We start from the raw sequence: 16,220 nt of genomic DNA on the forward strand, positions 1-16,220 counted from the left end.
ACTCTTACTTTTCTTCTCTATAAAACATCATTCCCCAGTTTCCCTGACTCTTATTTGGTACATCTGCCTCACAAAGGAAGTTGCAGGGCATGCTGGGATTTCTTTTTTGCTTCTTTACTTTTCCCTCAGACATAACTAATGCAGACTGATTGGCTGAAGCTTCTTTCCCTCCTGTCTTTCCCACCCACACCTCTGTTCCTCTCATGCTGAGACAATGCACTTTCTACTGCAGAGCTGGGTGGGAGTGTCTGAAGACTGGGAGGAGGACGGGCAATGCATACACAGAGTTAGGCAGGAAATGATGTCAGGATTGGCTTCAAGATAGACACAGTCAAAATGGAAAATCCAAAGAAGGATTTTCTCTTTTTTTTACTATAGAAAAATCACTAAAATCAAAATGTGGACAGTACAATACATATGTTATGTAAGTAGAGCAAGTATTTATCTATGGCTGACAGCTCCTCTTTAAAGCAAACCTGAACTGTTGTCCTTTCAGTTATAACTGACAGCAACTGATATATAGTGGAAAAGTGCCTGGACCTAAGTCTTTTTAGCTTCCGGAGAGACAAGTCTGACTAGATCTAGTCAGAACTGGAAGGAATCGTTGTTAGAAGAAAATGGCGAGCTTCTGAGAGGAACTGACAGTGAGGTAAGTATGTGATATTCATTTGCAGGTACGTCATGTGTTTAGTTTAAATAATTTTACTCAGTTCAGGTTCCCTTTAATGGACCTGGCTCAGCCTTGCAGTATGTTTTCTCCGATGGAGACAGGAGGAACACTCGGGTTAAATGATCCACCCAAGCCAACTGCTGTCAGGCTACTGAGTGTCAGGTCTGAACAAATATAACACTATTGCCTGAAACAATCACTAACGATCATTTTGGGAAATAAAAGTCTTAAGGTAGCCATACACTGGTCGATTTGCCATTAGATCGACCAGCTGACAGATCCCTATCTGATCGAATCTGATCAGAGAGGGATCGTATGGCGGCCTTTACTGCAAACAGATTGTGAATCGATTTCAGCCTGAAACCGATCACAGTCTGTGGAGCCGCCGCTGCCGCCTGTCCCCCCCCCCCCCCCCCGCGCGCATACATTACCTGACGCTGGCTCCCGGGCATCTTCTCCGCATCTTCTCCACCCTGCACCCGCTCCATCCCAGCGCTTCCTGTGTCACTCCGTGACCAGGAAGTTCAAATAGAGCGCCCTCTATTTGAACTTCGTGGTCACTGCAGTGACAGGAAGCGCCAAGATGGAGCGGGTGCAGCGTGGAGAAGATGCGGAGAAGACGCCCGGGAGCCAGCGTCAGGTAATGTATACCTGATCGGATCGGCCGCCGCTAGCGACGCGCACCCTACCTGCGGGCGATCGAGGGTAATTTCCGGCACAGTGCGATCGACGGACCGATACGATTTCGGGAGGAAATCGGATCGGCGGGTGCGTTTAGCGCGAACAATTGGCAGCAGATTCGATCCCAGGATCGAATCTGCTGTCGAAACGGCCACGAATCGGGCCAGTGTATGGCCACCTTTATTGGTTTTACAGGTCTAAAAGGCCACCTGAGCTGGCATATGACAGAGTGAGATCAATGTCAGAACAGTCCCAAGCCTGCATAGAACTAGGCTGTGTTAATTTGTTCTTTTACTCATTATAAAGGTGGCCATACAGGCATACACTGATAGATTTGCAGCAGATTCGACCATCAGATAGATTTCTGGCAGATGCCTGTCAAGTCCAATCTGACAGGAATCTATCTGACGTGTGCCACACACTAGGAACAGATTTCCAATTCTGAAATATATTGGAAATCTATTGAAAATCAATCTAAATGCATTATTGCACCATTAGATCCAATGCAACTCTATGGGCCATGGATCTGCTGCCAGCAGAAGATCGACCTAAATCTTCCATACTGTCAGATAGATCAAATCAATCGATCAAAGGCTGAAATCGACCAGTGTATGGGCCCCTTAAGGGTTAAAATTCACAGATTCTGAATGATAGTTTCCCTTCAGCCAGACTATAGGAATTCAGTGATAATTAATTACAGGCTATAAACCGCATTCTGAATGCAAAAATAACATTCTCAAGATGGAGGTTTTAAAACATGTAAAATTGGCATCATTCAGCTGAGACCATAAAAACTATATTCCTATGTTTTTAGCTTTTAAACACAAAATAAGGCTGTGGGATTCCAGTTCTATTTAGGAGAAAAGCTGGCCATACACTGGCCCGATTTGCGCCCGTTTCGACAGCAGATTCGATCACTGGGATCGAATCTGCTGCCAATCGTTCACGCTACACGCCGAATTTCGATCCATTTCGTCCGATCCCGTCGATCGCGCCGTGCGGAAAATAACCGTCGATCGCCCGCGGGTAAAGAGCGCATCGCTAGCGGCGTTCGAGTGCCCGACGACCGACGCAATAGAGCCCGCATACATTACCTGCTCCGCCGGCGCGACTCCAGTCTCCCGGTCACCGCTGCTCTGTCTGCGCTTTGGTCTCCAGGTCTAGCATGCCTCACTTCTTCTAGCCCGGCAGGAAGTTTAAACAGTAGAGCGCCCTCTACTGTTTAAACTTCCTGCCGGGCTAGAAGAAGTGAAGCATGCCGGACCTGGAGACCAGAGCGGAGAAGACAGCGGAGACCGGGAGACTGGAGTCGCGCCGGCGGAGCAGGTAATGTATGCAGGCATGCGGGCGGGGGGAGCGGCGGCAGCAGCACCACCACAACAGATTGTGAACTTTTTCAGGCTGAAATCGGTTCACAATCTGTTTGCTGTAAAGGTAGCCATACGATCCCTCTCTGATCAGATTCGATCAGATAGGGATCTGTCTGTTGGTCGAATCTGATGGCAAATTGACCAGTGTATGGCCACCTAAAGACTACAGATACAATTGTTTATCCCATCAATTTATTTTCAGTTCACGTTTCATTTAAAACCTACCTAAACCCTTGCAGCAAAGTTCCCGGCCCCTGGTAGATGTGATGGTAATGCAGGTCTACCCTGCTAAGAACATCTTTTGGTTTTGGAAAGAATTGTGTCAGAACGGAGATACTTCTGAAGCAAACGGTTTAAAGAGGAACCGTAGTGGAAATAAAGTAATTAATAAAATTGCTTTTTTTTTTCAATATTAAATTACAAGTTAAGTAGTCGGTGTTTGTCCACTGTAAAATCATCCCTCTCCCCGATTTACATTCTGAAATGTATCACTGGTGGTGACATCTGTAGTTCTGCCAGGTGATCTCTGCAGAATGTTTGTTTACTGAGAGTTCTGAGGCCAGTGAAAATAATGTCGAGTCTCCCAAAATGCTCTAGGAGGGGAATTCTGCATAGTTAAACAGCCTAGGCTAAGCGTTACCGGGAAGGTGGGGGCTACATACAAATATACAGCAATATATTGATAGATTAAGTGTTTCTGATGCTGAAAATGTATCATAAAAGTGGGTATCCTGAATCATTTACTGCATTCTACAATACATCACTACAGGGCCTCTTTAAAAATACCTTTCTATCATTAATGTGCACATCAAGGATTAATTAAAGGGAGTGTGAAGCAATATTTATCCTGCTCTTCTCCTGGTCCCCTCGTTCCACCGCAGGATCCCTGTTAGCAGTCTCTGACCCATTGGGTATGCTCTCTTCCGCTTTGGGTGGGCTTTGGAAGTCCACTTGGGCTCCTGAAGACGGTCTGCTCCGTACTGCGCACACGTGAGCCCACTCTCTCGCACACATTCGCGCGTGCACAGTACAGAGCCGCACATCTTCAGGAGCACTCGGGCTCCCAAAGACTTCTGAAGTCTCCCGTGGTGGGAGATTTGAATGGAGGAGCCTGCAGGGGGAACGAGCAGATAAGGAGAACCTTCTCTCTCCTTAGGTGAGTATCTGTTTTTCTTTTTCTTTTTTTAATGCCGCTTCAGATTTTCTTTAAAAGGCACTTACAATTGAACTTGATGCCATCTGTAAAATACTCTTTTTCATGACAATGTCCACAAGCCTTCATGAGGTGTAAATACAGTGTGAAGACATGACATACGTACTGGTGACGGTGAGGTGTATGAGCAGGGAGGTGTTCCCCACGGCGTTGGAGGCCATACACCGATAGTGTCCGCTATCTTTGTCCCACACGGTTTCCCGCACGGTCAGGTTTGACGTGCCGTCCTCCTTGTAGATGCCGTACTTCTGGGAATCGGTGATGATCTCCTGGTTGTTGTTGTCAAACCAGGTGATCTCTGAGCTTGGCATGGCCAGTTTGAGATTGCACAACATCTGAATGCTGTTGCCCTCCAGTATGGAGTTGGTCATCGATGGGGAGTCCAGAACTGGGGCCTCTGAGGAAAAGTACGGGAGAGTAGTTTATAAAATTCTAGCAGGATGCATGTAATGCTGGGTACACACGATGAGATTTCCCGCTCGATTTGCGGATCGATTCGATTATTTCAAACATGTTCGATTGGATTTCGATCGTTTTTTCCGTCGATTTTGCATACCTATCATGAAAAAAACGATCGAAATCCAATCGAACATGTTTGAAATAATCGAATCGATCCGTTCGATCCCGGGAATTGAACGGGAAATCTCATCGTGTGTACCCAGCATAAGGGCTCAATTCACTTAGACCTGTTCACTAAAAAACGGTAAAATACTGCATTCTGTATTTAAGACTTTTTTTTACAAATTTTACACACATGCGGTATAGTTTGGTAACTCATTGAAAAACATAGCTTTAATAAGACTTGTTTGGTAAAAAGTCTAAGCAGCTGTGGAGTAGGCCTCGGCAGCAAGCTGCGTTCTGACCAGAGTGATAATTCTTCAGGTGATCTGCCTAAAATATGAGGCATTCCTTTACAAGTTGCTGCTTCTGTCCTGTGATACTGTACAAGAGTAAAAGGCATCCAATGCGTCCTTTTAGATCTGCATGCATGCCACGAGAGGTCCCTCTATGTGTATAAGCCTTCCCTAATCCATGTCTAAAGGGTTACTAGGGAAACCTCTATGAATGTGCACCGCTCCTTCATTTCAACATTTTGCTTCTTTTTTGATGTCCCGCCCAGCAGTACTTAGGTGCCAATGGGGTTAGCAGCAGTATAGAGTGGCTCCTCCTACTGGCCGTCTCCTTTGCCTGTAACTTTTTACCGAATGTCTGATTGTTAGTTACCGACAGCTCCAGGCCGGAGAGGGATTTACCCGCCAAGTTGGTAATTTACTTCATTAGCCGGTAACTTTCGTTTTCCATGCTGTAACAGCCTTAGTGAATAGACATTTCACAAGATGTTCGGTAAAATCAGCTGTTTTCTGCATTAGTGAATGGCGTAACGCTTAGTGAATTGAGCCCAGTGATGTCACTTGTTCAATATTTCCAGTAAACATCGTACAGACAGTAAGTGTGACCACTACGGCTCTATACAAGTGTAAGGAAAACCACATCAATATACACTTCATTACTTTGCAAATCAAAAATGGTAAATTACTACTGCCCTAAATAGTGTGTTTAAAAAAATCTAAATATTAATGCAAAATTACTTATATCTTAGGCTCCTATAATTATATCTCGAGCTTTAAAACATAGGAATAAATAGTAATTATTGCAAGTAAAATTGTGGACACTCTTTCACTCTGTCTAGAGATAAAGTGGGACACTTAAACCACACCTGATGGGAGAGGGACATGGAGGCTGCCATATTTATTTCCTTTTAAACAATGTATATTGCCACTAGACACCAGGAAACTGTATAGGGAGGGGAGGGAACTGTATAGGGCATGGAGCGGGATCACTAGACACCAAGGAACAGTATAGGAGAGGAAGGGGGATCACTAGACACCAGGGGAATGTAATGGAGGGGGGGGGGGGGGCACTAGACACCAGGAAATTGTATAGCGGAGGGAGGGGGTGTCACTAGACACCAGGGAACTGTATAGGGAGGGGAGGGATGTATAGGGGAGGGAGGGGGCTTCTAGACACCAGGGAACTGTATGGGGAGGGGGTTCACTGGACACCAGGGAACTGTATATGGGAGTGAGGGGAGCACTAGACACCAGGGAAGAACTCTAGATTAATATCAGATTTACTGCAACCGGGAACAGCTAATAACAACCGGGAAGAGCAACTAACAAAAGTGACTCTGGCTCAGACATACAAAATAGCTGTGCTCCTCCTACACAGACCATAAATAGGGGAAAGGGAGGTGCAACGGGATGTGGTCAGGTTAAATGCAAATCAATATTAACCCTTGCATGCAAAGCTTGCACTTGCAGAAAACGCCATTGCTCCCAACAGTCTGTTTTCGGAGGGACAGTCCCTCTTTGGGAACCGAATCCCCCAGTCCCTCTTACTTCCTCATTTGTTCCTTTTTCGGGACTGATGTACAGATCTATGTAAATATGTTTTTTTTCTACTGAAATTGATTGAAATTGACTTTATGGCACGCTCATCCTTTAACTTAGTATGTTTTTACTTTTAAATGTCATTATGAAGTAAAACTAATGATATTAGAAAGGGCCAGCATGGTTTGAATGATACAGTAAAACATCATCTTTTACTTTTGAATTCTTTGTGATAGGCGTGACTAGGGGTGTGGCTGGGCGTGGCTAGAGGCGTGTTTTAAAGTATTCCTTTTTCTTAACGCATCGCACCCAGCAATCAAAACTGCCAAACAAAATGGAGGGATCTTGGCACTCCAAAAATGCAGCAACATTCTCAAATTAAGCCAACCCACCAATATTATCAAGGTTCCTTCTTTACGATGGTTTTCTCTTAGGCTCAGTTCATACTGGTGATTCTGAGAGTCATATACCACGGTTGTTTTAACCCCTCTGTCCATGCAACTATTGGGAGCAGTCTTGCATGGTTAAAGTGTACCCAAGATGGGGAAAACAAAAGTATATACTCATCTCCAGGGCCGGATTTACCATAAGGCACTGCAGGCTCATGCCTACAGGCGCCTGATGATGGAAAGGTGACTCCTCCCCCTCCCCTAGTGCCTCCCTCCCTCCTTCCCTATACAGAGCCCTGATGAAAGTGTAAATGAGAGTTTACTCACCCTGATCTCTGCATTCTATTGATGAGATCTCCCTTCAGTTACGGGCACCTCTAGCTACTTAATATTGAGGTTCCTCTAGCTACGTAATACTTGGGGGCGCCTCTAGCTACTTGATATTAAGGGGAATTCTAAATAATACTAAAAGGCGCCTGTAGCTACCTATGATGGGCAAGGGAAGTAGGGGAGGAGTGACAGCTGGGACAGCCAGCACATTTGTGGTGCAGTTTGGTGGTGGGGTTGTAGGTTCACCAAGGGCGACGTCTAAGGTGCCAGGATATCTTTGCCTATAGGCTCCTGTGAAGTAAATCCGGGCCTGCTCATCTCTATAATATGTAGGCTACTCTGAGCCCCCCAGTTGCAAATGTAATTATAAATGTTATAATGTATGACTTAGGGACCTACAGATCTAACATCAAACTAACAAACAAAATAACTCACACAAAACAAAAGATAAAACCATAAGAAACTGCTTGAAGTAAACTTTTACTCTCCCCCAAAAGAGGAAAAATGAGATACTTACCTAAGTAGAGTGAAGTCTCAGGATAGTCTCATCCCTGACCCCACTGTTGTCACACAGGCTTCCTCTGAACGTATTGGACAAGAGCTTGCTGGATATACTGTATTCTCGTCAGCGCGCTCCCCACCGTGTACAGATGAGGTCATTTGCACAAGATGGGAAAGCTATTGGGGTTGGGTCAGGGCCGGGCCGAGGCATAGGCTGGAGAGGCTCCAGCCTCAGGGCGCAGTGTAGGAGGGGGCGCACAATTCATTCAGCTGTCATTCCTAATTGTGTTTTAAGCAGAAAGAAATAAGAAAAGGGGATACATAGCAGTGACTGCAAGCCAGATAACTAGATATTAAGGTGTTGGGGAGGTTGTGGGCCCTGTGGCACCTCTTAGTCTAATAGCAATCAGTGTGTGACAGCTGGGGTGGGAGGGATGGAGGGGCGCATTTTGGTGTGTCAGCCTTGGGTGCTGGAGGACCTTGTCCCAGCTCTAATGGAGTGGTCGGAGTTGAAAAGCTGGATGGCTGGGGGAAGAAAGAGGTCCTGTGGCTTGAGGTTCTGGTAGAGATGGACCTGTAACTGCGGCCTGAGGGAAGAGAATCAAAAGAACAGTTGCCAGGGTTTGAGGAATCTTTCTCTATCTTGATGACCCTGAAACATAGTTTGGAGGAGTAGAGAATGTCGAGGGATAGGAGGGGAGGGGTCCTGATGATCTTTTCTGTGGCATTGCTGACACTCTATAGTTTGTACCTGTTGCTCATGGAGGCACCTGTGTACCATATGATGATGGATGATGGAGCTGCATAGGTAGCAGTGTAGACGCTGGTCAGAAAGGCCTGTGAAATGCCAAATTTTTTGTTGGGCGTTTTTTCTGGATTTTGGCGGCGTTCTCATCCCACCTTAGGTTTCTGGAGATGGTGGTGCCCAGTAAGCAGGCGTTGGGTACCTTAGAAACCCCTGTGCCCTCCATGAGGGCTTGGGAAAGTTTGGGAGAGTTTACCCTGAAGTCAGTTATCAGTTTGATGGTTTTTGCCATGTTGAAGACGAGTTTGTGCAGAGTCCCTCAATATCTACTGTATATGGTAAGAGTTCTCCACTCCTGTCTATGAGGCCTAGGCTTGTGGTATAATCTGGGAATTTGATGACCTTGACAGAGTTGTTATTTTGAGGTGCAGTTTTTTATGTACATGGAGAATGGCATTGGAGACAGAACACAGCCTTGAGTGGTGCTGGTGATTCATTCTAGAGAGGAGGAACTGTCTGTCAAACTTGACCACTTGAGTTCTATTTGTAAGGAAGTCTGTTAGCCACTTGCAGAGGATGGGATGCACTTTGAGTTGTAACAGGTTTTTGTATAGGATACTGGGGCTAATAGTGTTGAAGGCAGTGCTGAAGTCCAGGAGAAGGATTCCGGAGTAGGTGTCCGGTCTGTCAAGATGGTCCAAGATGTACTCCAGGCTGATACTGATGGCATCATAAATGGACCTGTTTGCTCTGTATGCGAACTGGAGTGGGTCAATTAGGTGTTTGGTGGTGTGTTTCAGGTGGAACAGGATCAGCCTTTCATAGACCTCCATGACATTTGATGATAATGCAATTGGTGTGTACATGGGGAGATCAGCAACTCCTGGTTTCTTTGGGATGGAAATTATTGTGGATTTTGTTTAGGCAGGAGGATACTTTGCAATCTTTAAAGGATTGTGTGAGTAGGGCGGTGGAGACTGGGGCCAGCTGAGTTGTGCAGGTTTTCAGGCAGAGAGTTGACTCACCATCCCTGCTTGGCATTCTCCTGGAATTTAGTTTCTGCAGGTGCTTCAGTACCTCTGCTTCTTCAATCATCAGTGGTGCCAGGGGACCTGGGTTGGTTAGCATTGGGGACACAGTGGTGAGTGCTGTTTTTAGGTCACGGGTGCAGTCTTGGGGAGAATTAGTTTGGATGTCATGGAACCTTTAGTAGAACCGGTTTAGATCCTCAGCTTGTTGTTGGAGATCATGTGTTGAGGCACCAGGACCGATCAGTAAGTGCAGTTGAATCAAGCTGGCTGCTGCTTTGCCTCTCATGTCCACATTCTGCCTGTGTTGAGAACGTGTTTGGTTGACTCAAGGGGCCTTCTGTAGGTGGGGATCAGTTGGATTAGTTGGATGAGGCAGTGGTCAGAGTTGCCGAGGGCAGCCCATGGAGCAACTTTTTTTTTTTTTTTTTTTTTTCACAAATCAATTTTTATTTTGAAGGTAAGAGAGAAACATTACAGAAAAATAGCACATCGCTCCCACAGCAGTTGGATTAGTTGGATGAGGCAGTGGTCAGAGTTGCCGAGGGCAGCCCATGGAGCAACTTTTAAGCATCCTTGAGGACTGTGTAGCAATGGTCAAAAGTGTTTTGGTTTCTGGTGGGACACTTGGTATGTTATTTATGAGGTGGCAACTCCAAGTGAAGGTTGACTCTGTTGAAGTCCTCCGTAATGATGATGATCAAGTTTGGTAGGGTCATCTTCCAGTGCAAGATGGTGTCGCTTTGAGTGCGCAGGGCATTTTTGACATTTGGGATGGTGGGATAGGAGACGAGAGTGTAATGGTATAAGATGTTACTTTCTCACATGTAAATGTGCAGTAAAGCAGCCACTATTTCAATTACTTACACGGTTAATTAAGAACTGATGCCACCATGGACTGTTCTCGCTTACTGCTATCTCTGCAGTGGCTGGATGGTGTACTGGTTAAGGGCTCTGCCTCTGACATGGGAGACCAGGGTTCGAATCTTGGCTCTGCCTGTTCAATAAGCCAGTAATTCAGTAAGGAGTTCATTGGGCAAGACTCCCTAACACTGCTACTGCCTACTGAGTGCGCTCTAGTGGCTGCCTCGCAAGCGCTTTGAGTCCGACAGGAGAAAGGCGCTATACAAATACTGCCATTATTATGAACTCTGTGCTGATCACGACATCAGTCGTGACAAAACCAGCAACCTGATTAAGAATTAAGCTTTTAAAGACTAGTTGTACATACATTTCTTACAAGAAAAGTACACACAGTTATTTGATCAGAAGACTCTGTAGTTGGTAACATTTATAAATGAACATGGGAGGGGGGGGGGGGGGGGACACTATGTTTGTTACGATTACAATTAGTTGGATCAGAATTATAACTGGAGTTATCCTTAAAGTGGGTTTTAGTCTCTATTTAACCATGCTCAGACTATTCTGGACTTATGTCTGGAAGGGAGAAGAACCTGGGAACACACATACACCGAACTGGATGAACGTTTTAAATAATTGCATGCCTTTTATTTGAGTTCTCTAAGTAATCTAAAATTTCACACAGTCATTAGACGATCTTTTGCCCGATATGATAGTGTATGGTTAGATGGGGCAATGATCGATTCTTTGTATAACTTTCTGCAGAGTCAGGGGAATATCTTCTGAAAGCCAAAAAGGACGTGCTCCCACTATGGACGGTCTCCTCCTTTTCTTTGCCCCACACAAAAGCACGTTCCGTCGAGTTGTTCCTGCATAAACCGATAGTTGGACCGATCTTTGAACGGCTAACTATAGAATGAACCAGCTACAAATACTTCAATACTTAAAGACTACAATCATATACACATCTGTTCTTACCAAGCTTGAGCCGGCACGTGGACTGTCGGCTCATCATGGGATGAAGAGCCGTACAGGTGAATAGTTTACCGTTGTAGGTCCGATCGGGCTTGAAGACATAGATGTTGGAGGATTCCCTGACATCGCCAACCTCTCCGCCATTCCATTGCAGGGTAATGCGAGGAAGACCACCTGTCCACTCACACGTCAGCATGATAAATTCATTCAACCTGGTGGCTACGGCAGAACAGTTCGGGCCTCCAGAGGGCATCACTGACAAAGACAAACATACACAAAGGAAAGGAATTACACGCTATGGAGAACAGGCTAAGAAAACGGCAGTCATATTAATTGGCCAGCAGCAGGAAAGGATTTGGGGCCCTAGACAAGAGCAGCTTTGCTGGGGAAACTCATTCGGATTTCACAGAAACAACATTTCCGCATTTCTGATTGAAAATCAGTATTTTTGTTCAGAAATTAGATTTCTGCAGAAATACTGCATAACTCAGTAATTTTAGCCCAATCCCAGAACTCGGAAGTATTTGGCCAATCAGAGAATTTAAAAAATTACCCCCTCCTCCCCCCCCCCCCCCCCCCCCCCCCAAAAAAAAAGAGACTCCTCGGAAATCGGAGTTTCAGTGGAATCAGAAATCAGCATTTCTGACCATCCCTAGTTTTTGCCCACCGCTGCTGGTTACCTTTTTATTTTTTAACAATATTTGGTGGGGCTAGCATCCACCAGGCCCCTAGCCTCTCTCTAGGCCCTAGGCAACTTGTGGATGATCCAGCTCTGGCCAGCAGCCAAGTTCAAGGGGCACTATGGCAAAAAAGTGTAAAATTTAAATTACATGTAAACATATACAAATAAGCAGTACATTTTTTTCCAGGGTAGAATGGGACATAAATTACTTTTCTCCTATGATGTTGTCATTTACAGTAGGTAGTAGAAATCTGACATTACTGACAGGTTTTGGACTAGCCCATCTCCTTATGGGGGATTCTCAGCATGGCCTTTATTCTTTATAAAGACATTCCCTGAAAAGTATGTATACAAAGCTGCTGGCCAGCCTCCCTGCTCGCTGCACAGTTTTTTGGCAGTTGGATGGAGCAACCACCAAGTGCTTTGAAAATAAAGTATTCGTTTACATGTACTTTAAATTTTACACTTTTTTTGCCATGGTGCCCTTTTAATTGAAGCTGAACTCTGATCTGTCTGTGATAACAGCTGATACGCCCCCAAGAAGTAGACAGCTAATACAATCTCAACTTATGACAAAACTATCCTGTGGAGATGAAACACAATACTGAAGTTCCTATGATGACCCCTCTAGGAGGCTTCTGGTACCTGATCTGCCTGATCCTCCTCTTTTTATCTCAGCGGGTCCATTCTCATCATCCCTGCTGTGACAATAAAGAACCTACAGCCGTAGATGGTCCCTACTCCCGCCCAGCTGGGACTTGGCTCTATGTTGGGGCGCGGTGGGAGCATTAATGGACAGACAGACGGACCACTGGGGTCACCGGACACTGCAGGCCTAACAGCCATCAAAGGGTGGGGCTTCACTGCTGTGCTGGCTGAGAAGGGATTTCTTTCCCCGCTATTTGAGATAAAGGTATAAATGTCTATTGACTTCATGGATGTTGCTTCTCTAGTTCTTCTTTCTATGGTTTACTGCACTTCACCCCACTGTAGGAAGTTGGAGGTTAGAGCACTCTTCAAAGGAGCCTGAACTGCCCTGAAAAATGAATTTCTGAACTTATCTGGGGCTTCCTCTGGCCCCTGTAGTCCATGAGGTACTTTTGTGTCCTCTGGGTCCCCTCTGTTTTCCTGCTGGCGGTTTTATTAAATGCGCTACCCAGGCGAGAGATGTGGCCTCTCCATGCACCCGTCACAATCGCACATGCACAGAACGCTTCTGGTGGCAGACAACGGGGGGCCAGAGGAAGCCCCAGGTAAGTTTAGAAGTTAATTTTTCAGGCAAATTCAGGTTCCCTTTAAGTTGGCAAGAGATATGCAAATAAGTTGCAAATGCAGAATTATGCAAATGTTGTTGAAAATCTATGTGGCTTGGATATGTACCAATTGCATGCTTCCAAGATTGGATTAGCCCATTTACAACCTGCACAGATTTTCAACACAATCCCTACCGACTATTGTGGATTCTGTAACACGTAGAGCTGGTCAAAACATTCAGTCACCAGTATGCCAAAATAGCTGGCACAGTAGCTTTTTAAAAAAAAAATAGCTGGCAGTCTAAGGGTTAATTGTAAAATATAATTTAACACAAATAAATCTACAACAACGTTACGTAAAGCAAATTGCTCGGCAGTTACGCTACTGTCAGACAACAGTTCCTCGTTATGGAAATCTTGGCTACATACAAAAACATTCACACCCCGGGGAGATCTTTACCAGTGCAAGAAAAACTGGAGCAGATGTTCAGATCAAGGATTGTGATTGGTTGCTCTGAGCATCTGCTCCACCTCGGCTCCTCCTTGTAATGGTTCTGATACATCTGCCCCAACACTTCCAAAATCTTCTCAGGTTGCTGTATTGATGACTTACCCACGGTGGTGGCACAGGTAAGGTTCCTCTTCAGGGACGGGTGAGATATGGAGCAGTAGTAAGTGGTGCTGTTCTTCAGCTCCGTCCCTCTCTTTACCACGGTGGCATTAGCTTTTGACACAATGACACGATCTGCTTCACTTTGTTTCATCCAGTAAAGTTGTGCCAGTGGGAGCCCACCGGGCCACGTGCACCAGAGGGCCACATCCGTGTACTGGTTCTGTGGCAGTGCTGTGCAGGTGGGAGATCCCTCTGGCAAATCTGCACAAGAAACAGTGAGAATGCACCAAACAACAAACATAGTACAGACACTGGTGACACAGATGGTCTAAGTACCTATGATGCCTATCCTATGTCCTAAACATCAATAACATTTCTGGACAATCATATGACATCAACGCTACTTGAGAGACGAGAAACACCAGGATTTATTCTTCAAGACTCTTGATTTTTCTTGTCGAGCCAACTCCGGAGCTACGCAACATTTAGGACTGTGGCCTACTGAACATGGTGCCGAACAAGTCTACTTCTCTAGTAACTGGGACTGATTTGCCCGAGCAGCAATGCCAGCTTACGTTCAGTTCAAACATCTTACCAAGTGCTGAGAAGGTTCTAACTTCCAAACTCATTTATGTGATTGGGTATTATGATTCTGGTTTACTTTACCTTTAATGGCCACAGCTTGAGAGTGATATGTGAGGAAACAGTGGCGTAGCTAAGGAGCTGTGGGCCCCGATGCAAGTTTTACAATCGGGTCCCCCAAACACTCTATACATAGCAATTGATACGGTGCACCAAAACCTGCCAATGGCAACTACAGAGTCAGAGGTGCAAGGAAGGGACGGGAAACAGTTTGTTAATGATTACCACTATTCAAAGTATCTATAGAAGTGATTATTATGAGCACAGGACCAATAGAGAGCTAATACTGTAGTTGAGGGAGGGCCCTTCGGGGCCCCTCTGGCCCAAGGGCCCCGATGCGGTCGCTACCGCTGCACCCCCTATTGCTACGCCCCTGTGAGGAAAATGCCTCATCTCAGGATGAAGGTCAGAGGGAAATAATGTCAGTGTGAAAGGCATATGAGGGAGTCCTAACTCCAGGAGACATTAAATATATTCTATACGTTATCATCCACTGCCAATATGAAGAGATGTACTTAAAATTTTGCCCATGTACACTGCAGGAAGTTTAAAAACAGTTCTGAGGATGTGAACTAAAAGGCGACACTTAAAGCCGGATTGTCACCATAAAAAATCAAATTTCAACAGCAACTGCTCTGAGTAAGTGATAAAGATGCTAATCCTGCATTCAAAACTTTCAAAACTTTTTCTGCTGTTATCCCATACTTAAGGAGCACTGGCCCTTTAGTAGTCAGTGCCAAACAGTTGCATGCTGGGGGTTCTTTTTATCTATAATATATTCCTCCTCTTCTATTTATTTCCCTACCTAGCTGCTTATCTGAAACACGATCCCCTGCTCACTTGTGTTTACAAGCAAGGCTGAGGCGACTCAGCGATTGGAGGAGAAAAGAAAAAAAGTAAAGGGCAGAAATGACATCAGGATTTAGCCTAAACTGTGGGCAAAAGACATGGATCCCACCAGATACAGAATTCTCTTCATTTACTATATAACATTCACTGAAATCAAAATGTGGACAGTACAATGCATGTGTTATGTAAGTAGATCAAGTATTTATCTACTTATATATGTGTTTTCTTCCCTGGCATAGTATGGCTGATCCTCCTGCTTTAGGCTGAGTACCCACCGGTAGATGGATCAGGGAATCTCCTGCAACGATGACAAACTATTGTTCCCCGATCCTTCTTTTCAAATCACGTAGCGCGGGAAAAAAATGATGAGCGTGATCGAGTGATCGCTGTCACTAGGGTTAGGGAGTTGGCTAGGGGGTGGAATGGTCATGACTGGAGGGTTGGCAGGGGCGTGTCTTGAAGGTTTCCTACTTTCTCATGTCAGAAAGTGGGGAGGCGTGCCTTAGGTCAGACCTGTAACCTGAGCTGAATGTTCCACAAGTAGTCCAGCTGCAAGAACACACCTGAAAACGGGACTTCATAAAGACAAAGTGACAACAACTATACAGCATAAGAGTGAACAACCCTTTCTGACAGCAAAATGATGTCATATGTCTTTGTGTTTGGCATTTTGGCTTTAAAGACCGTTCTTCAGGGGCATAAAGAGATAATTTGCATATACAGTAGCAGTGCGTTGTGGGTAACCAAAGATGATCACTTTTTAGCTGAATTATCGCAAATTCCTTCTGTTTTAAAGGGGTTCTGTGACCCTTTTTTCTGATTACAATGTAAATGAATTGATAAATTCCTTTAATAAGTACAAATCTATTTTTTACTTCTCTTGTGTTGAAAAAGCTGTGCCATCTCTCTCCAGCTCCTTCCTAATTATTCGTCTTGTTAGATGAATATTGTGCTGCAGGAAGAGGCAGACTATCAGCAGCTGTTCCTTCCTGCTATCTGCCTCTCCCTTCCCCTGCTGTCTGGAGTGC

General features: G+C 45.2%; 1 protein-coding gene and 1 long non-coding RNA gene across 2 annotated transcripts in view; one reads left to right on the top strand and one right to left on the bottom strand.

Moving 5' to 3' along the window:
* Positions 1-16,220, bottom strand: part of VSIG10L2 (V-set and immunoglobulin domain containing 10 like 2) — a 110,856-nt gene that overhangs the window by 31,555 nt on the left and 63,081 nt on the right. Inside the window, exons 6-8 of the mRNA XM_068238792.1 lie at positions 13,702-13,962; positions 11,157-11,408; positions 4,041-4,331 (exon numbers count right to left, since the gene is read on the bottom strand). Of these exons, the coding sequence (XP_068094893.1) occupies positions 4,041-4,331; positions 11,157-11,408; positions 13,702-13,962 (804 nt within the window). The remainder of the gene's footprint in view (positions 1-4,040; positions 4,332-11,156; positions 11,409-13,701; positions 13,963-16,220) is intronic.
* LOC137520639 (uncharacterized) overlaps positions 1-16,220 on the top strand; it is a 60,499-nt gene that overhangs the window by 3,213 nt on the left and 41,066 nt on the right. The gene's annotated exons all lie outside the window — the stretch shown is intronic.

This window comes from Hyperolius riggenbachi, chromosome 6 (genome assembly GCF_040937935.1).
Source record: "Hyperolius riggenbachi isolate aHypRig1 chromosome 6, aHypRig1.pri, whole genome shotgun sequence".
Lineage (NCBI taxonomy): Eukaryota > Metazoa > Chordata > Amphibia > Anura > Hyperoliidae > Hyperolius > Hyperolius riggenbachi.